Raw genomic sequence first — 20,478 nt, forward strand, 5'->3', positions numbered from 1 at the left:
AAAAAATGAAACCGTACTCCACCGACGCCCATAGAAATCGTAACCAGGGGGTATTCGTCGCTCCGCTTGCTCCATCTAGTTGACGCTCGCGAACGTGGGGTCGCACTTGATCTGCTGGACGAAGAAGAAGCCGCCGTCCTGGGCCCGCCAGGGCCCCTTGCCGGCGTCGCCGAAGGTGGTGTCGACGTTGTCGCCGCGCACGAGGGTGACGGGCTGGCCGTCGGTGTCGATGAGCTGGCAGCGGGCTGCCGCGGTGCCGTTGCCGACGTTGAGGGTGACGGTGGCGAAGGGGCCCGGGAACGTGGGGGCCTTGGCGTCGGACTCGCCCAGGCTGGTGGCGAGGAGCTCGGCGGCGAGGCCGCCGAAGAAGTCGGCGGCCGCGTTGTCGAAGAAGTCGGTTTCTCAGGGAGACCTTGAGGGGGCCGTCGGCGCGCTTGTGCTTTTGCTCGATGACTCGCTTGTTCGCCTGGCTTGGCTTCCTTGTGGGGGTGGGGGGCTGTCGTCGCGGTGGTGGCGAGGAGGCTGAGGAGGATGGCGGTGGTGTACTGCATCTTGGCTTGGGTGGAGATGATACGTGTGGAAGATGGTATTGGGCCGAAATATGAGACCTGAAGCGGAAGAGACAGGGCAGTAAGGAATAGCCAAGAGTACGAGAAGAAGGAAAGGGGAAATCTTCTGGTATTGGAGTTGGTACTGTTGAAGGTGGTGGAAAGAAAAGAGTCAGTTACGAAGGAACACGACGTTTAATATATACACCTGAGTGTGTTTTTCGTTTATTGCCACATAATCCCACCGACTGTTCTCGTTAGAAACAACTCTATACCCACATGATGGCTACTTCATCTTCCGATGCGTAACTAGAACACACACAAACACAAATACACACATACACAGACAAGCGACAACTGATGGTAAGCCTCCTGCCACTTCTTACAATAATTTGTAATTTCACCGGCCCAGAACATACATGGTGCCATTGGCCATCCGATAAAAAAGAGGCCAGGCGCGGCGAATGTTTATCATCCATTCCGCGATTTGCAGCAGGCAGTGCTGATGTTAGATATAAGAAACCCCGAGCGAGTCGTGCGCGGCTATATGAAGGGGCTACTATTGTCATAAGCGGCATTTTCTGAGCCGCCGCGCACACGGGAGAGATCGCCGGCAGCCGCACGGCAAAGGAGATCCGGGGGAAAGCTGGGGGAAGGGAAAGAGCTGAGTTCAGCTTTGGCTTGGCTTGCTGCCCTGTGCACAGCACACACAAGAGTCCAAGTAAGTAGATTGCGAAACCGGTGTTTGGCCACCCAACGTACCGAGTAGCAACCTGGGCGCTCCCAAGCTGAGCTGGTTCTGTCGCCGGTTTCGTTGAGTCATGGGTGGATTTCGGCACTTTGAGTTATCGTAGGCCGGAGGCTGAAGGTAGGATGACGGTCGATCCAAGGGGCGCAAGGGGATCAGTCAAATTGTAAAAAGGCTGTGATAGTCTCCGAACTCTTGTTGAGCATGGGCGATGACGGACCCAGATCACACACATGGGGGACAGCCCTATGTTTCTGGGTTACCTATCTGAATCCCTACTAGGTGTTTATGGACTGGAGGATCCGAAAGCCGGTTGGGTTTGGAGATGGTTCCGAATTACCTTTCATAACTGTGTACATGTAAATTATGACTTCGATTTCGAGAACAACGCAGTTCACTGCTGACTCACTCGCCCGTCTTGGGGTCCGGATTGAATCCGCAACGGGGCGGCGGGACGGTTCACCCGTAACTTTGTCTTCTTCATCTCACCATCCACACCGCTCGCATTTGAGGTCTTTTGTTGTTGTCAACTTGGGCCCCCAGTGCGTGGAAATGGGACGACGGGTTGACGGCTTGTCAAGGTACCGGATGGAGTGTCTGACCGAGATGACAACCAACGGCAAGTTCCGAACGTATGGGGGGTTTCCCGGGATTCACCTGGGTCTCTCCCCCTCTTGTTCGCGATCCAGCCGAGTCTTTTTCTTTCTCTTTGTCAGCTATCCACAACGGACTTCCTTCCCTCTCCGAGTTCCAAAGTTCTCGGATCTGTTCCAGGGTTTGATCGGCAAAAAACGGGAACCAGGATGTTGTCGCTTCTTTTCCGCGGGACAAGCAACCTGTCACAAGGGTGTAGGTTCCTCCTGTCGACAGATGTCAAATCCAACCTCATAGCTAGGATCCAGGTGCTGGGTTGGTGCCCCCGTGGGGTGCGTCCTTTGCCCCAAGAACACTCCAAGGCTTTGCTTGCCATTTGAAATTCAATGACGCAGATGAAATGGGGCGGCGCCAGCCTGAATCAGCATGGTGGGAAGTTGGGCGTGGGTTTCGGATAGGAAAGTGCAGCATATGTAGCTCTCATATCAGCAAGAAAGACACCATACACTCAATATAAGACGGCGCAGGGCTCTCTGCCGTCGTTTATGAAATGTTCTGTGTAAAAGGGGTAATCAGAGGCAAATGCGGGGTCGTTGGGATTCTCCTTGATCATTGGGTCTTTCACAAGTCAGGCAGGAAGCATCTGCAATAGCATCTATTTCATCATAAAAGCGAAAATGATATTGGGTATCTAATCTACGCATGCTCGCTAAAGTTAGACGTCATCATGGATACTACTTAACTTATGCTCGCAGATAACCCGCTTCAAAAGTCTCATCCCTCGACTGCTTAAGGAACGGGATCAGCGTCGTGCCCCCCGTGCCCCTCAGCTCCGGTTCCTCTGCCGCACCACCACCACCTCCGTCTTGCGACGACTTCATCGCCGACGATGTGGCCAGGTTCTGCCGTTGCGGCGCCGCTTGGACCCCGTCATCCTCGCCATTGGTCTTCTCCAACATCGCCCGCGCCGCCCGCTTCGCCGGCAGGACGATGTACCGCGTCACGATCTGGATGTGCTTGTTGCGCAGCGTCCCGAGCGTCTCCGTGGCCCGGACGTACGCGTCGCAGAACCGTCTCTGCTCTTCGTCTAACGACGACGTGCCCGACTGCTGCTGCAGCTTCTGCGCCAGCGCCCGCAGGCTGCCCTGCTGCGAGACGTGCACCAGAAACCGCCGGTGCGGGCCCGGCATGTAGTCGCGGACCTCGTCGTGGTAGCTTCTGGGCGCCGCCGGGTGGTTTTCGCCCTCGGGCGGGGGCGAGGCCCGGCTGTTGCCCTCGTTGGTGTGCTCGACGCCCAACACGACGTCGAAGAACTGGATCATGGAGCTCTGCCCGTTGCTGCCGCCGCGCCACTGGTGCCACGCGCCCGTCCACTTTCCGTCGTCTTGTTGATGCTCCGGGTACAGGACTCCCCGCGGCAGGCCCGCGGCCTCCATGTTCTTGCTGCCGGCGAGGAAGGGGCGGATCCGGTGGTAGAAGACGTCCGGGTCGCAGCGCTCGTGCATGCGCTCGAGCAGGCGGCCGACCTTTTCGATGCTGGCGGTGAGCTCGTCGAGCGCGCGCGCCAGGGCGGCGTAGTCGCGCGGCGTCTTCTGCTTCGCGGCCGCCTCGAGCGCGCGCGTCATGGCCGGGATGGCGCGACCCGCCTGCGCTTCCATGGCGACCGAGATCATGAAGAACCAGGACTCGTCCTCGGTGCCGGTGAAGGTGTGCATCGACTGGACGGCGTCGACGTTGGTGAAGTCGCCGGTGCTCCCGGTACAGGTGAAGTTCCACAGGTTGGAGGCGGCGTAGGTCAGGACGGGCGGGAGTTCGAGGTGGGCTGAGACGCGGAGGAAGGGGACTGATATGGCGGCTGGTAAGACCTGGTCGATTGGGTTAGCTAACTGTACAATCATCAGGGCGTATAGGTGTGAATTACCTCGGCGGGCTGACAGCCTCCCCAGACGTATGCCTGGGCCAAGAAGCCCAGTATCACGTACGCCCTCCGCCATTGAGCCTCGGTCTTCAGCTCGTCTGTTGACAGCACTTCGAACTCTCTTGCCTTCTCCCTGAGGGCTCCCGTTCGAAGCAGCTGAGGCAACCTCCGTATTATCGCATCCCAGGACGCATAGTAGGAAGGGAGCTCCTTCAATGGAGCTTCTTTGGGCAGGAAACCATTACTGGTCACTGCGAACTTGGTCGATAGGTAGGCTGCGGTCTCGTCGACCGTCTTGCCTAGAGAGGGAGACAAAGCGTGTGGTGACATGTGTGGCGGTCTGGGAGGTCACAGCTGTTCCGGAGATATGTTTGTTTGAAAAGCACAAGTTTGAAAAATTCGAATTAGGGTTGGGAAAAGCTGAATGGGAACCAATGTATTCGTATGAATTGGTATATTCTGCGTGTAAATGACAGTATCCCCGGAGTGCAGCATCAGGAGGCAGTGACCGGACGGTCTTACACCTTTAACTACCGGAACTACGAAACCAACAGAGCCTCCCCTGACCGACGTCATCTCCACTTGCATCCGAGAGTTTTCTCTCGTTCTCTCTGTGTCAGCCATATGCTTTTCCCCTTATCTTCCGCTATTACTCGTAATACGGGATGGCTGGTTGTTGGTGTGTCGTGTGATGACTGTCCGTACGTAGCTCCGAGCTTCCCTCAGTTCCTTCGTCCGTGTCCGTTCGGATAAGTGCGGAAGCGCGGATGACGGAAGGGCGGAAGCGCTGTTTGCGGTTGTGGAGTCTGCCCAGCACTTTCAGTTCCACTCCAAGAGCTGGATGCGACACTTTTCACGCCTTGGTCTTTGCAATATCGGCCTTCACGACCCAGGGAACCAGGGAACACGATGCATGGGTGGAATTTAAATAGAGTAGGGGGGAAAGACGATGGAGAGATGGGGGGGATCACGGTCTATAAAGTGTGGGACAATGGCCGCTTCAAGATGTGTCAGGGCAACATTAGGAGTATCGTCTTCGCATCTTCTGCTACAATAACGCCAACAACAACAAATTCGCAGTCGCAGCAGCAACGATAGCCGACATGGAGTTTCAAGCCATCGTGGATCGGCTTAGGTCGGGCCAAGATCCCAAGTTCCCCGGAAATGCCAATTCGTTAGAGTATGCAGAGACGCTCAGCAGCCAAGATCCGCTCAGACACCTGAAGGATGAGTTCATATTGCCGACAAAGGGTTCATTACGGAAGAAGGGACTAACGGGTTCGCTACCGGGTGAGTTTGCCCCTTTTCAATTATTATGTTATAAGTCTACGAGATGGCTAACAGACGGTGCATTAGGGGAAGCTCATGTCAACGGGAATGGCACATCAACACCGCCAAATGAGGATGACGACGACAAGAAGAAATCCATCTACTTCGTCGGCAACTCGCTGGGCGCGCAGCCCAAGGCGGTGCGGCGCTACCTCAACGCCCAGCTCGAGACGTGGGCCTCGATCGGCGTCGGCGGCCACTTCACGATGTGGGAGGACTCGCCCCTGGTCGCCTGGCAGGACATGTCGGCCGACTGCGCGCGCAAGTCGGTCGACCTGGTCGGCGCCGCTTCGCCGGACGAGATCGTCATGATGAACACCATCACGGCGAACCTGCACCTGATGATGGCGAGCTTCTACAAGCCGACCGAAAAACGCCACAAGATCATCCTGGAGTGGAAGCCCTTCCCCAGCGACTTCTACGCCATCGAGTCCCAGATCCAGTGGCACGGCCTCGACCCCCGGCAGAGCATGGTGCAGATCGAGCCCGACCAGGACTTCATCATCTCGACCGAGCGGATCCTGGCCGTCATCGACGAGCACGCCGACGAGACGGCGCTGCTGCTGCTGCCGGGCGTCCAGTACTACAGCGGCCAGCTCTTCGACATGGCGCGCATCACCGCGCACGCCCAGGCGAAGGGCGTCCCCTACGTCGGCTGGGACCTCGCGCACGCGGCGGGCAACGTGGAGCTGCGCCTGCACGACTGGAACGTCGACTTCGCGGTCTGGTGCACGTACAAGTACATCAACGCGGGGCCCGGCTCGATCGCGGGCGCGTTCGTGCACGCGCGGCACGGGACGGTAGAGAAAGACCCGGACGCGATCCACGGGTTCCGGCACCGGCACAGGCTTGCGGGCTGGTACGGCGAGGACAAGAGCGTCCGCTTCGACATGGCGAACGCGTTCCAGCCCACGCCCGGCGCCGGCGGGTTCCAGGTCTCGAACCCGAGCGCGGTCGACTTGGCGAGCCTGTCGGCGGCGCTGTCGGTGTTTGAGAAGACGCGGATGCGGGAGCTGCGGTCCAAGAGCCTGGCGCTGACGGCGTACGCGCAGCACTTGCTGGATGGCATCGTCGCCAGCGAGCCTGATGCGGCGGCATCTCCTCCCTTCCGCATCATCACGCCCCGCGATCCCTTACAGAGGGGCTGCCAGCTCAGCGTGCTGCTGCTGCGGCCGGGCCTGCTGGAGCGCGTCGGCGCGGCGCTGCAAGAGGGCGGCGTCGTGTGCGACCAGCGCAAGCCCGACGTGATCCGCGTGGCGCCCGTGCCGCTCTACTGCGACTTTGTCGACGTGTACAACTTCATGAGCATACTAAGGAAAGCGATAGCGGTGGCTACTAATTCTTCCTAGTTTGGGCTATTCATTCATTGGGCGATAGAGAAAAGGAAAACTTAATATACCTACCTAGACCGAATAGACAGACAGACAAAAGATAACAAAATAAAACGATCTCGAGATACCAACCAAGAAACTCTAAATCGTCGGGATCGGGGAGAAGCTGATTCAAGTGTCCGGCATCAGTCAGCCATCGTCGTGGCTAACGTCCGAGAGACCAATGAGTGGTCTGTTAGAGTCGCAAGATTCAAGACAGACTGTCGATCAGCTGAAAAGACGGGCGCCTCAATGGGGAAAGAAATGAAGCTGCTCCATTAATCCAGCATCATCGTGTATCACCATGTCGTCAAATGCCATACCTCTTATGCCATTTCGTATGAGAACCGCGTCGATGGCGGATTACTCGGGTTCTTACCACGTGGGAAAGATCACGCCCGTTTGATCAGACCAAAACCAAACAAGATGGGCGATGGCGGCTCCTTTCTTTGAACTAAATCTGGTAAAGAGTCACGCAGTTATGTGGCGGGGAGAGGGGAGAATGAAGAGAAGGATTCGCGAACCCATCTTCAGAACGAACATTTCTTCACGAAACCAGCGAACCCTGGAGTCGGCACGCCACCCAGTCAGGTTACTGGTACGTAGAGTTCGCCGTCGCCGCCCGAGGAAAAGCTTGTCGCCCCCTTCTCGCCGTGACACCGTCTCACTGCAAGTAGCGGAGGAATAGAGTTCGCTGCTTAGACCGCTTGGGGGTTAAACCGAACGTTTATATCCTCGAGCACTGTAATACGAGGGCGTCGAGGGGTGTGCGCGCGCCGGCGTTATGGCTGGACGCTCAAGCCCCCTTTGCCTTCGCTTCTCCCACATCTTTCGAAAGCAATCTTCCATATCTTTTTTCTTTCTTTTTCCTCGTCGGCCAATGGCGAGCAACGCGCTATCTGATCTACCGCGCACTTCTTGACAAGTGTGTGACCGAGGAATCGTGTGAGCGATTGCACTCTTTCGAGCGAATCTGTGTTTCCAGATCCCAACGATCTCCGCGAAGGTTACCTACTGCAGGTGTTCAGGGCTTTACCTAAGCTCACAATAGGGGTTCATCCCGGCTTTCTCTCACCAGATAGGATGCGACCAGCCGGAATCCTGTTCCGATTTTCGGGTTCATCTGCTTCATGTGCTTCATCCAAGTCTGTATTCTCTGTCTCTTTCGGATTTTACGCCAGCTTCACCTGGCCATGTTGCGACTCTTGGCGTCTGGGGAGTATGATCACCAAACTTGACGTTTTCCCCTGAGGTACCGGTGAAATCTAGACCACTGCCTGATCCGTCATCCGCAAACAGCGGAGAGAGAAAGACCAAGCTGCCAAGCACGAAGCCATGATTACAAATGATAGCATGAACTGTAAGGCCGCTATGAAAGATATAAGGAGGCCAGAGGCTACGGAAGGAAAGCATGGAGGCGAGGCATTGCTTCTGTCTCTTGACAAATGGTCCAGCCCTATAGATTTTCCGGAGGGGTTGCCTTCCCGATCATTGCTTTGCGGCCGACCTTGGAAGAAGAGGTGTCAGCATTCGGTAGATGTTCTTCCCTTCCTTTAGCGCCGTGTTTCATAGTATCTGTTGACAGCCCGGCCGGCTTTCTTGCTTATCATATGTACATCCACCGGGTCCCGGATGGGTCGCCAAGGTGGGCATGTGTAAGCACATTTGAAGGCCCTTGAGTTAGGAAGCTATCGGAAGCTACAGCTGGATCCTGAACCGGCTAAGCCACTGGTTAGCTAGCGCTGCCATCTTCTAACGATACGGCACCTCAGCCTGTTGAGATCCATGGATGGTGCTTGTTTCCCCATTCCAATTCACGACCAGTCTCCAGCAGAAGGAGAAGGAGAAGAAGATGGGAGGTAAGATGGAAACAACAGCCTCGTCGAGTCGTCTGAACGTGATGCCTATGCCAAGCCACCTCGTGAATAATTCGACCAGTGCTACAGAACTGGCCGGGAATAAGGGTTCGCGGTTTCGACAAGGGAAAGGGGGAGACTCTGTCGCTCTGCCATCTTTCTCGGTACAGGCTGGGCCCCCCAAGCAGCCCAAGGTCCTGAGACGCTGAGACTCTGGGGTTCGACCTTCGGGCGGGTAGCGCAGCCCAAAACCTTAAAACCGTTTCTCTTGGCCTTGGAGAAAGTGGGATGACGCTGTAGCAACTTTCCTGCCGCAACTGCTTGCTTGCTCTCGCATTGGCTTGGGAACTGAATCGCACACTTTTTGTGGGTTCGCCTTTCTTTCGCACGGCAGAAGCGAAGGAGTCGTGCCAGCAAGTAGTAGTTGGTAGGTAGTACGTGTGTGGGAGGACAGGAAAAAGTAGGAAGAAGGGATGGGTTGTGTTTTTTTTCTTTTTCCTTTTTCATTTTCATATGTATATGGGAATCCCCGCCCCTCAGTATGTTGTCGATGCCTGCTCTCAAGCTACCGGTTTTGGCCAATATTCGACAAATAAAACATCTTCAAAGCCAGGTCGTGAGAAGCTTTTCAAAGGCCGTCCCGCAAACACATTTTCACAACAACGTCGTCGATCCCGTCGTTGCCGAACCCGTAACTTCAGCTTGAGGAGAGAACCTTGCCACATACTCGTCGTCGCCTTTTCGGGGGCTACTGTTGGGGGGCTATGGGAAGGAGTATACGTTGCCCGCCTTCGACCATTCATCGCCGCCACCATGGTGCTCATGCCTGGACACGTGATGGTACATCGCTCCCTCCCTCCGTATTCCGCATTCCGATCTCCCCCTGATCCCCGTCGTGTCGTTTACCAGACAGAAGAAATAAAAGAAGAAAGAAAGGAAAAGAGAAAGTTCACTTATTGACCCATGGCTGTATTGTAGGTGGTGGAATGGACGATGGTGTCGCTCGCGTATATATTCGTCGGCCTCCGCATCGCCGTCCGCGTCCACTGGAAGCAAAAACACCTCATCATCTCCGACATCTGGCTGGTCCTGGCGGCGCTCTGTGTCCTGGGGCTGGTCATCTGCGACACAATCACCTACCGGATGGGCCGCATGGCCGATCCGACCCCGCGCGCCAACGTTGAACTCCGCAAGGTCAGTCAGCCTACTGGTGTCATGGCAACAAACCAGAGAGATACAAGGCGCAACGCAAGGATAGATAGATAGCTGACACTTGGGGGACGCCGACGACGGACAGATCTGGTTCGCCATGAACTACTTGTTCGACGCTGGCCTTTACCTGCCCAAACTCAGCATGGTGGCCATCTACTACCACCTCATCCCCATGCATTTCCACGGGCTGCGCCGCGCCCTCCACTTCATAGGGTTCTTCGTCGGAAGCTCCTTCTTCATCACCTTCTTCTCCGACACGTTTTGGTGCGGGCCTCACCCATCAGTGCAATGGTAGGTCGGCCATATCCTTTTCCCCCATCCCCCCTTCTCCTCTTGCGCCATGGTCTGGTAAAGTAAAGATGGGCAGCTAGCTGATGCTGACTTGCGTCCTTGACGAATAGGCGGCCCGGCCCTAATTCGTGTTCCGCCTTTGAATCCAAGACCTTGATGCAGCTCAACTGGTCACTGTGCTTCTCATGCGAAGCTCTCCGTGAGTGCTTGCCCTGAATCTCGACTGTGTGTGGGTGGGTGTTATATCACCACGAGGTCTAACGTCGTTTGGGCTTTCAGTTTTCATATTACCGTTCCCTTTACTCAGCAGCCTTACCAGTCTGTCTGGGAGGGAAAAGGCCGGCTTGGTCGGCATCTTCACGCTGGGAGCCGTCACAATCGGCGTGAGCTCCGGTCGGTTCGCCACCATGATGATGAAAGGCAACGACATATCTCTCTGTAAGCCAGCCTCGCACCCAATCGTCCCTTTATTTTGCCCGAGAGGGACAGCAAGGGGCATGGAGGGAGCCATGGAAGAAGCTGACCAAATCCCTGACAGACGTTTGGGGCTCGACAGAGTTCGCCGTCGCCATCATGATCGTCGCGGCTACGGCGCTGCGGCCGCTGATCCGGAAGGCGTGGGAGGCCACGACCTTCGCGTCCAAGCACTCGCTCTCGGGCTCGGGTCGGCGCGCGCCGCGGTTCTTCAAGAGCGGCAGCGGGGGTACCGGCGACTCGATAAAGGAGCTCAAGCCGGGGATCAGCATCGAACACCACCACCACCACCACCACCAACCACATCAACACCAGTCGTCATCGTGGCCCGATCGGATCACGCCCATAGCGGAAGGGGGATGAGCAGCAGCGGGGGGACGGCGGCAGAGGCGACGAAATCCCGCTGAACCCTTGACGCAGAACGCCATCGTCAAGACGGAGCGGTTCAGCATCTCGAGCGGGCACCAGCTCGGGTCGGCGGGGTCGATGGACCTGGAGTCCGGCGGGGGCGGCATATGGGACGGCCGCAGCCGGCTGCTCGTCTAATGAGATGGCGAGGGAGTGGAGGAGGGGCCTCGAGAGGACCTGACGATTTATCATGATGCTAGATACCTGGGCGCTATGCAGCATTTTTTATTACTTTGCTTATCTCAAGAACATATTTTATACAAGAGTGTATTAATATGCATCGGCGAATTGGCCAAAGCTGAGGCTGTCGTGCATACTTTACCGTATACGAGGCGAACACGTTATGCCAAGGGAAGGGAAGGGGGAGGTTGGCGGTTGCGGCTCCTCGAGGGTGCGCCTGAGGGTACGTGTCGAGGTGGGGCTTTTGGGGCTTTATTGGTTTTTTGCTCGACCTGAAGGAAGGTTTCAACGTTTAAAAGGGACTGGAAGGGCCCTCGGAATCACGGCACCCCCGAAAGTCGCAGCGGCTGCATCCCATCCCATCTTTACGCGGTGAGTGGTTGCACCCAAAGAAATAAAAAATAAGAGTCCGACTCAGCTTTCTACCTGCGACTTTCATCATTTTCGTTATTTCACTTCTCTTCTCACACGTTCTTGTTTTCCTTCACACACATCCTGCATCTAAGCGATTAATCGATTGCATATCGATCCTTCTTCATCACCAGCCACAGAGGACGGAAGGATTCCATTCGCCGCATCCACTTCACATCAACCACCCATCCACCCAGCCCCCTCTCCCCATAGCAACCTTAAGGGGAAACCTATCTTACCTTACCTACCTACCCAAGCCAAGCCAAACCAAACCAAACCAAAAAACCAAAATGCTCGGCTTCCTCCCCGACCTGGCCCTGCTGGCCATCATGTCGTCGACGGTGCTGGCGGGCGTGCGGCGCACGACGGGCCAGACGCTGCAGACGCAGAAGCTCGTGACCAACCCCGTGGGCGCGCAGGCCCTGAGCTTCTACCTGGGCGTGGGCGAGTGGGCCCTGGAGCGGCTGGCCGGCTTCGCGCGCGGCAGCAAGTACTTTGCCTACGACGCCAGCGTCACGGCCAACCTCGTCAAGAACCAGCCGCGCGAGCTGCTCGAGGACATCAAGGGCGAGTTCAAGAAGATGACGGGCGAGAGCCTGTGAAGGGGCGAGACAGACAGCACCAACGCCAACAACAACAACAGCGGAAAAAGAATCAAGCTCCGGCTCAACACCAACACCAATAATAACGCCAAAACGCCGCCTCCGGAATTCGTGTGTGCCTGCTCCTCCTCGTGCGGGGACGAGTGCCTCAAGAGGAGGAAGCTGTACTACGAACTGCAAGAACGGTTTGAGCCAGAGCAACAAAAGGGCCCCGGAGCCGCCCGCCGACCTACGGTTGAGAACATGAAGGAACCGACGTCGGGATCTGCCTACATTATCCATGAATACCAAAGGCGACGTTTTGCGGGAGAGTACTGAGCCTTGCGAAACGCTTCTTCTTCATGATGGATTAATTATAGGCGCGTTCTCGTTCTGCTTGCTGATGCTGTCTGTCGAATCGACTCGATGAAATATATATATACCACGGGGAAGTTATATAGATGGCCAGGGGCAGTATGTGTGTTTTCCCTCACTTGATACTCAACCGATCAAACCCCCGTCTTTGATACAATACTTAAACATAGTAGTCCGAAAATCCCAAAAACCAGATATATGTATATGCGCCCGTGTGAATTCATTGCTAAGGTTCTACGCAGTCGCACCATGGCTGATTCGAACGGTGTGGTCCATCATCAAGCTGCACCGGCCGAAGTGTGAGTTCTTGAGAGCATGCTGGCGTCGAGGTTATCCTGACGCAAGCTTAGCAACTAATGTGACATCACAGGGCACGCTTGTTTGCTGCTTCCGAGTAAGGGCATATGCTTCCCTTCACTGCATCTGCGAACATTGGGTAGACAACTGTCGATAGCCTATTGGTCAATCCGGTAATTGATGCTGCCGTTGCTCCGATGCTGTGCCTTGGTACAACAAACGTTTTGTGGTTGCCATTGATATATCTTTCCGATGTCTCGGGTTCAAGATATAATGCTCTTGCTTCCTTCCTTGTGCCATTTACAGGCATGTTTAGAGCTAAGCGACCCCGCCCCCACTCGAGCTTTGCGGCTGCTTTAGGCTAGGATGGGAGAGACCCTGGACCTGGGGTATATCTCATCTCAGTAATCTCCAATTAGCCGAGATACCCTACCAGTCATCTATCTGTCAAGCAAGAATCCTATTGATGATAAAGACTCTGATCAACCCTCATGCATCAACGCAGTAGTCAATGGCAGACGAGTCGATGAACAGCGACATACATACATATAGACTAACAGTAGGCAGTTTTGGCAGTGCATGAAGCCAGCCACCTGTAGGACGTTACGAGGTTGGAATCTGCAGTCGCGAGTAGGACGGGCAGAGAGAGGTCGCTTCCACTGACGGATAAGGTAATGCTCTAAATTGGCTTGGCCGCTAACCAGGGGCGTATCGCTCGCTACGCTACCTTCTGTTCTCGGCTGATTTGCCCGTCCCTTATCACCAACCGGGCTTTCTCTCCCTGGACTCGCCCAAGCCATGGGCTATTTGTCCTCCGTGTATGCACGTACTCTACTCGATGACGATCCAAGGTTGCATTGCATGCGAGACAATTTATTAAGTATGCAGGCACACTGCACACTGCCAATCGGCAAAATGTGTACTTTCCTTCTTTCAATCAAGCTGGGAGAGAGGGGAGTTGTGTTATAAGGATGGCGGTACCGTCACTATTGCGACAATTCCTTGCACCCTTCCGGTCGAGGACTCAATTTTATCCCTTGCGTTCCCACGGCAGCACAGCCCGTCGGTCAGTATCTGCTTTGACCGGACATATGCATAATTATTCATCAGTCACTCCTGCCAACCCTGGAAACAACGGAGGGGAGACGGCTCCACTCGCCACCGCGCGCGCCGCCCACGATGTATCTCATCCAAGTGCTTCTGCTTGCTGTTGTCGCCGCCCTAGCACCAACTACCGCCGCCGACGCGAGACACTCCCGGCAACATGTCTTGAGTAGGCGGTCCGTCAAGGCGAAGCCACCCTACTTCGGGCACCGGGACTTGATGATGACGATGGACTCGGAGCCGGCCGACGACGACAAGACCCCCACGGCCAACGCGCCCCGTGCCGTCACCACCCCGCTCGAGTGCTTCCAGGTCGCCGAGCCCATCTTGACCGACCAGGGCCTCACCCTGCGCGGCCAAAGCCAGCCGTATGCCGATGCTCGGCCGGAGGCGGCTTGCTCGCAGACGCTCATGGTACATACTTTTGCCAATAGCTACGGCGCTCCTTTTGTCGGTTCGTTTATATCTGTTCTCACATACACATTCGGTGATTATGAGGACAGTTATCTGATGCGATAACTTAGGTAACTACACGCCCCCGGACTGCGATTTCGACCATGTCGTGATCAACTTCACCACGTTGGTGCGGGGCCGCCAGTTTGACCGGACCGGCGTCATGTACCTAGGCGACAACGAGGTCTGGAGGACGTCCACCGCCGAGCCGAACCCGTCCGGCATCCGCTGGGTCTGGCTCAAGGACATGACGCCGTTCCTGTCCCTCTGGAAGCAGCCGCAGACCATCATCTTCGACCTGGAGAACATTGTCAACGAGCAGTACACGGGCCTCCTCAACACGACTCTCACGGCGACCTTCTTCAAGCGCCCTAGTCCTAGTCCGAGTCCTTCTGCTAACACGACGGCTGCTGCTGGATCCTACTCCCCGCCCGCCGACCAGATCATCCCCATCACCCAGCGCCTGGGCGCCCAGGGCAAGCCCAGCCAGTTCACCGTGCCCGAGCAGAACGCGAGCAACACCATCGCCGACTTCCCGCGCCACGCCCGCCGCGCCGTCTTCGCCGTCGACGTCAAGGGGCAGGGCAACGAGGAGTTCTGGTGGAGCAACGTGCCGCAGAGCGCGGCGCGCACGTTTGATAGGACGTACGGCACGTACCCGGGCTACTCGCCGTGGCGCGAGGTGCAGGTCGCCATCGACGGGCAGCTCGCGGGCGTGGTCTGGCCGTTCCCCGTCATCTACACGGGCGGCGTCGTGCCGCAGCTGCACCGGCCCGTGGTCGGTATTGACACGTTCGACCTGCGGGAGCACGAGATCGACATCACGCCGTTTCTGCCGCGCTTGTGCGACGGAAAGAGCCATACGTTCAATATCTCGGTCGTGGGGCTGGTCGATAACGGGTCGGACCAGGCGGCGCTTTCGACAACGACGGAGAGCTCGTGGTACGTGACCGGGAAAGTCTTTGTTTGGCTGGACGAGGACGCGCAGTCCGTCACCACGGGCGAGATCGAGCAGGTCTCCCGGAGCGAGCCGACCATCGAGTTCGCGCAGAAGATCACGCAGAACGCGACGGGCTTCAACCAGACCCTCGATTTTGCCCTGACAGTGTCCCGCAAGTTTTCCATCAGCGCGTCGGTCAAGACGCAGACGGGCGAGAGCACGGCTACGTGGTCGCAGACACTCGACTACTCCAACGTCGGCCAAGTTTTCGACTACGGTAACGGCGAGGTCAACATGTTCTCCATCACGGGCCTCGACCAGGCCAAGAGCGGCGACGGGGTGGTGGAGTACGCCACCAACTACAGCTACCCCCTGTTCTGCAACCAAACGCAAGTCACGTCCCCCGAGGGCAACCTGACCCTCACGGCCAAACTAAACCAAGGCCTGGGCCTCGAGGTCAGCGGCGACGCCGTCTTCCCCACCGGCCTGGAAGCCTTCTCGTCGGCTTCGGAGTTCCGGGGGTCCAGACTACAGACCTCGCAAAACGGCACGGCGATCTACCACCGCGCGGCCGACAACAGCTTCAGCACCGGCCACGGACAGACGAGTCAGACGTTTGCTTTCAGCGGCATCGCTGGCGAGGCGGGCTCTGGCGCGGCGGGGACGCTGCTGTACTCGAGGCGGGTGGGCGCGGCTAATGATTCGGTCTCGGCTGACAATGAGGAAGTGGTGGGCACGGGAGCGGCGTCCCTCGAGCGGGTGGATTGATGGATTTGAGGTTCACGTACAGGGCGTTCGTTTCAAGGAGTACATATTTATAATAAGCAATATTTTATAGCATGAATACATGATGAACAACACATGTTGGGGAGCTGGTTTCATTGATGCGAGCAATCGTATTCATGAGCATCATTAAGGGAAAGTATTTCTAGCGTGGCTCTGTATAACGTAGAATTATTTACACGGAGGAGCTAACAGTCCCAAATCACTTGTATATCACCTGAGTATAGACCAAATCTACCAATCTGCGGATTCCATCGGACAGAGGTGATTGATTGGATATGTGCTCTTTTATGACATATTACTGCATGTCTCTCAACCTGGCAGCATGCAGTGCAAACCTGGAGTTTCCCCAGCACATCCGGTCCCGGACATCCCAATGTCCGGGACTTGCTTGCAGGATCAAGACCCCCCACCATCCATGTCATAAAGTCACCGTCTTACTCACATATACTCTACTTACCTACATCTTACCTCTTCCCATTCGCACCCTCCAACCAAGCCCAAACAGTCATCACCACCAAACCAACGCCGCAAGCAACCATGGTCACCATCAACCTCGCCTACACCGCCCCCATCAACCCCCGAACGCCACGCCCGCCCTAACCCCTCGCAAATCTGGGCCGGCCTGCAGCGCAAAGTCCGCTCGGCGCAGGAATTCGTCCCGCTCATCACCGCGTGCACCGTCCTCGCCGAGAAAGCCCCCTCCGGCACAGGGAACCACACGATCACGCGCGAGGTCGTCTTCAAGTCCAACCCGGACAAGCCCGTAAGGGAGGAGTGCGTCCACTACGCCCCCAGCCGCGTCGACTTCCGGCAGCAGGACGGCAGCACCATCTCCAACGTCGTGAGTCGCGATGGCGAGGGCGAGCTCATGATGACGTATGTGTTTGAGTGGCGGCACCCGGAGGTCAAGGAGGAGGACGAGAGCGAGGTGGAGAAACTACGGGAGTCGCACTGGAAGGTAAGCAAATCCTCCTTTCCCTTTCATCTTAATCCGGAGGGAGGTACATGGTGGACAGGCAGGGTTGCGATGATGTAGGTGGGTCGTTTGGAGCGCATGAGTACGTAGAAAACATCATCTACGTAAAGGGGATCGGGATAGCACTTGAAAAGGGCAAGTTGTGTCAGCCTCAGGAAATAAGAAATGCGCTTCGCAGGACAACTATTGAACTTCGCAGCCGCTGACACATTGTCATCTACAGACTGCGAAGATGGCCGTTGAAGGAAGCATCAACACCATACGGCGCTTGGTGAAGGAAGGCGAGATTCAATGAGTTGTATAAAACGTATTAGGAGGAATCCAAAGATAAACGGATCAATAATGGGTAGTGCTGGGAAGCGTTAGGAGACAGAAGCCATACATGCATCTAGCAACCATCGAACAATAGATAAGAATAAGAGAATGATCTCATGTAAATTCAACATCATGAACATCGTGACAAGAGGGCAGAGCTTAATCCACAATGTGGTGTGAACTAGTATTACTACGGAAAAATCAAAAGCATTCTTGCAATCCTAATGATCACCACTCGCAAAAGATAGTTGCCGCATCAGTGCAATACTGCTGCGACAACCTCTTAACATGAGAATCAAATCTCAAATAGGCACAATGCTTCCTGAAAAAGCAGCGAGCCTGTTTTTTAGTCGTAACGTTCGTAACGTGGCAAAAAAAAGTCAACTAAGACGCACACCGACGCCATCATCCGTCCATCCGTCCGGGGGTATGTGGGGGTATCGGAAATGGGGAATTAATTTACAACTCCTCCTTGACGTCCTGGGCCTTCTGCTTAGCGGCCTCGGAGCCAGCACCGAGCTGTTCCATGACCCAATCGAAGCCACCCTTAACGGCTCCACTGAGCTTGGCAAAGGCGGTGCCGGAAGGGCTGCTGGTGCCGTACTTGAAGTAGGTGGACTGGCGGCGGGCCAGAGCGCGAAGCTCGTTCAGCTGCGTACCCTGGGGAACGGGAACACCGTAGCTGTCGAGGTAGGACTTCAGCTCGCTCTCGGACCAGGTCTCGAAAGTGCTTTGCTTGACAACATCAGTGGCCTGAGCGAGGTAGCTGGTGGCCGAGGCGTAGCTGTCACCACCCGCGGTCGAAGCAGAGCTGTAGGCAGACTGAGCAGCGCTGACCAAATCCTCACGGGTAGCATCAGACTTCTCAGCAGCCTGCTTGGCAACCTCGTCCTTTCCGCTGGAGAGATAGTCCTTGAGGTTGTCGTAAGAGAGATCATCCCAAGTCCAAGCGTTGTAGGGGTTGGCAGCCTTGTGGGCGTTCTTGCGGACCAGAGCACGGAGCTCCTCGGTCTTGCCTCCGTGAGGAACGGGAACTCCACGGGCATCGAGGTAAGCCTTGAGGCGGCTGGCGGTCCAAGTACCGACGGCTGCATCGAAAGCGCCCTCGGCAGTCTCGCCAGCGGCATCGGTGGCCTTGGCGTATTGGTTGCCAGCCTTGCTGGTAGCAGCACCGTAAGCACTGGCGGCAGAGTTGGCGACGTTGTCACCAAGGATCTCGGCACGGTGCTTGCGGACAAGAGCGCGGAGCTCGTTGATCTTGGAACCTTGAGGAACAGGGATGGCGTTCTTGTCGCAGAACTCCTTGAGTTGAGTCTCACCCCAAGCATCGATGAGCTTGTCGGTCAGAGTAGCATAGGCAGCGTTGGCACTGGCCGAAGCAGAAGCGGCGGTATCCTGAGACTTGATGTAGGCGAGACGAGAGTTGCGGCGAACAGAGGCGATAAGCTTGTCACGCTGTTGTTACCGTTGTTAGCATCTGTTTCACAGATTGGGCAAAGGCCGAGGGGTCTTACAGAGCTGGGCTGAGGCGCGGGGAAGCCGTGGGTATCGAGCCACTCCTTGAGGTCAGACTCAGACCAAGTCTCGTACAGCCAGTTACCGGGGTAGGCGGCAGTCTGGCCAGCCTTCTTGGCAACGGTCTCGTAGTTGGATCGGACCTTCTGGAGGAGAGAGTCGCGGGTACGGGGTTGAGGGACTGCCAAAATAGGTTAGTTGCACATTCAACATGACCATTAATTGGGCAAAACTGACCAGGAATGCTATGTTTGTCGGCGAAGGCCTTCAGCTGGCTGTCGGACCAAGTATCCAGGATCCAGTCCTTGATGTTGGTCCAGCCAGTCTGAGCCTTGTCTTCGGTCTCGTACCAGGATCCGGCAACCTGGTTGGCGAGAGCATCCTTGTTGGACTCAGCACCTTCCTTGACCTGAATACCCTTCTGCTTCAAGTAGCCGGTCAACTTCTCAGTATCCCACTCCTTGTAAGGTGAGACGGCGTAGTTTTCCCAGTTCTTCTGGATAAGGTTCTCGAGGTCCTTGCGGTCGGCGGGGGTGGGGTAGGGAACGCTGAAGGGTTCAATGTTAGTCACCTGAATGGGCTTGCGGACGACGGCTCATTTTGTCAGGGAGGGCAGGTAGAACTTACTCATGATCGCTCAACCATCGCTCCAGCTCGGTCTCGTGCCACTTGTTGTAGGCTTCAATGCGTAACACATATTAGCGGGAATGAACAAAGATGGTGGAAAAGGCTACGGAGCTCACGAATGGTGATGACAGCCTCCTTCACCTTTTCCATCACGGTTTTGCCTGAGCCTGACTTACCTGCTTTGCTGAACCAATTGCTGGCGCCGACGACATTGGTCGCCAGAGCCAGCGATGCAACGGTGGCTAGGAATCTCATGATGAGACGGTTGACTTGATGTGGATGTCAAACACAATATGTTGGGGGGACAGTGGTGACGAGGATGGTGGAATGTTCAGTAAAAATCCAGGTCAGAGGCCAGGAAAATTAAGGAAACAAGGTGGGAAAGCAGCTTCGGGTGGGAGTGAGGAATGCAAAGTGGTTTTGTTTGCCGTCCCCAGGAGGCTTGAAGGTTAGGTGGACAAAATATGCATCACGTCACTGCTCCCTTTTTGTTTATAGCCATCGTCACAACCTGTCACAGCTGCCCTACCCGGTTCCCCGCTGAAATGCAGCGACTCAAAGGCCGCCAAAACCGCCATCTGCCTGGCAAAAGACACCAAGAAGACACTGGGAAGCTACCCATTGAACGACGTGCATCGATCGACTAGTGGCAGCAGCAGAGGCCAGCAAATCCTCAGACTGGAGCTTTGTGGTCTCGCCCAGCTCCAAGATGCTTTGGCAACCATGACGTACATTCTTTGGCTAAGGCATCACAAAGAGAATCCAGAGGAAACCTTAGGACCGCACCCTCCCATGCCACGACCTAGACCGGCCTACAGGCTACAGGACCCAGCACGCCAGGCAGCATGTGCCTATGGGGATTATTGTTTGTTAGATCATTGATAAGTGCATCTGACAATCTCGATCTGTGGCTGCCGTGTCTTGGAAGTCCGGACAGTGGAAGGCAAAAGGCAAGGGTCGAGCACTGCGAGGGGACCAAAAGCTCCGGTGATGTCATTCCACCATTTGTGTTGAGCATGAGTGTTCTGCATTCAAGCCACATATGCCGGGCCACTGGAGCTGAGTGAAGATCGTGGGGTAGGAGAAAACGTTGGTCATAGCTCCCAGCCAGTTTTTCTGCAGCTCATACCTAGCTTCTTCCATTGAGCATTTATCTGATCGTGTTTCAAC

General features: G+C 55.9%; 8 protein-coding genes across 8 annotated transcripts; 5 read left to right on the forward strand and 3 right to left on the reverse strand.

Annotated features, from left to right (window-relative positions):
• Positions 1 to 75: 75 nt before the first annotated feature.
• Positions 76 to 1,371, reverse strand: PG997_006790 (uncharacterized protein; the record flags this gene model as incomplete). The annotated part of the gene is made up of 2 exons (XM_066811105.1): positions 76 to 401; positions 1,311 to 1,371. 2 exons carry the CDS (start codon positions 1,369 to 1,371, stop codon positions 76 to 78), a joined length of 387 nt encoding a protein of 128 aa, XP_066670028.1.
• A 1,262-nt stretch (positions 1,372 to 2,633) lies between these two features.
• PG997_006791 (uncharacterized protein) lies at positions 2,634 to 4,138 on the reverse strand (the record flags this gene model as incomplete). Its single annotated transcript, XM_066811106.1, has 2 exons — positions 2,634 to 3,755; positions 3,812 to 4,138. The coding sequence occupies 2 exons, from the start codon at positions 4,136 to 4,138 to the stop codon at positions 2,634 to 2,636; spliced, it is 1,449 nt and encodes a 482-aa protein (XP_066670029.1).
• Positions 4,139 to 4,911: 773 nt separating this feature from the next.
• Positions 4,912 to 6,486, forward strand: PG997_006792 (Kynureninase 2; the record flags this gene model as incomplete). The annotated part of the gene is made up of 2 exons (XM_066811107.1): positions 4,912 to 5,098; positions 5,153 to 6,486. 2 exons carry the CDS (start codon positions 4,912 to 4,914, stop codon positions 6,484 to 6,486), a joined length of 1,521 nt encoding a protein of 506 aa, XP_066670030.1.
• Positions 6,487 to 9,356: 2,870 nt separating this feature from the next.
• Positions 9,357 to 10,703, forward strand: PG997_006793 (uncharacterized protein; the record flags this gene model as incomplete). The annotated part of the gene is made up of 4 exons (XM_066811108.1): positions 9,357 to 9,557; positions 9,661 to 9,866; positions 10,177 to 10,304; positions 10,405 to 10,703. The coding sequence occupies 4 exons, from the start codon at positions 9,357 to 9,359 to the stop codon at positions 10,701 to 10,703; spliced, it is 834 nt and encodes a 277-aa protein (XP_066670031.1).
• A 926-nt stretch (positions 10,704 to 11,629) lies between these two features.
• Positions 11,630 to 11,941, forward strand: PG997_006794 (uncharacterized protein; the record flags this gene model as incomplete). The annotated part of the gene is made up of 1 exon (XM_066811109.1): positions 11,630 to 11,941. One exon carries the CDS (start codon positions 11,630 to 11,632, stop codon positions 11,939 to 11,941), a length of 312 nt encoding a protein of 103 aa, XP_066670032.1.
• Positions 11,942 to 13,771: 1,830 nt separating this feature from the next.
• PG997_006795 (uncharacterized protein) lies at positions 13,772 to 15,857 on the forward strand (the record flags this gene model as incomplete). The annotated part of the gene is made up of 2 exons (XM_066811110.1): positions 13,772 to 14,150; positions 14,221 to 15,857. 2 exons carry the CDS (start codon positions 13,772 to 13,774, stop codon positions 15,855 to 15,857), a joined length of 2,016 nt encoding a protein of 671 aa, XP_066670033.1.
• A 340-nt stretch (positions 15,858 to 16,197) lies between these two features.
• On the forward strand, positions 16,198 to 17,146 carry PG997_006796 (uncharacterized protein; the record flags this gene model as incomplete). Its single annotated transcript, XM_066811111.1, has 3 exons — positions 16,198 to 16,233; positions 16,408 to 16,833; positions 17,075 to 17,146. The coding sequence occupies 3 exons, from the start codon at positions 16,198 to 16,200 to the stop codon at positions 17,144 to 17,146; spliced, it is 534 nt and encodes a 177-aa protein (XP_066670034.1).
• Positions 17,147 to 17,625: 479 nt separating this feature from the next.
• On the reverse strand, positions 17,626 to 19,563 carry PG997_006797 (uncharacterized protein; the record flags this gene model as incomplete). The annotated part of the gene is made up of 5 exons (XM_066811112.1): positions 17,626 to 18,621; positions 18,681 to 18,862; positions 18,919 to 19,229; positions 19,309 to 19,360; positions 19,425 to 19,563. 5 exons carry the CDS (start codon positions 19,561 to 19,563, stop codon positions 17,626 to 17,628), a joined length of 1,680 nt encoding a protein of 559 aa, XP_066670035.1.
• Between the last annotated feature and the right edge of the window lie 915 nt (positions 19,564 to 20,478).

Source organism: Apiospora hydei (genome assembly GCF_038363865.1).
Source record: "Apiospora hydei strain CBS 114990 chromosome Unknown utg000005l_segment0_segment0, whole genome shotgun sequence".
Classification (NCBI taxonomy): Eukaryota; Fungi; Ascomycota; class Sordariomycetes; order Amphisphaeriales; family Apiosporaceae; genus Apiospora; species Apiospora hydei.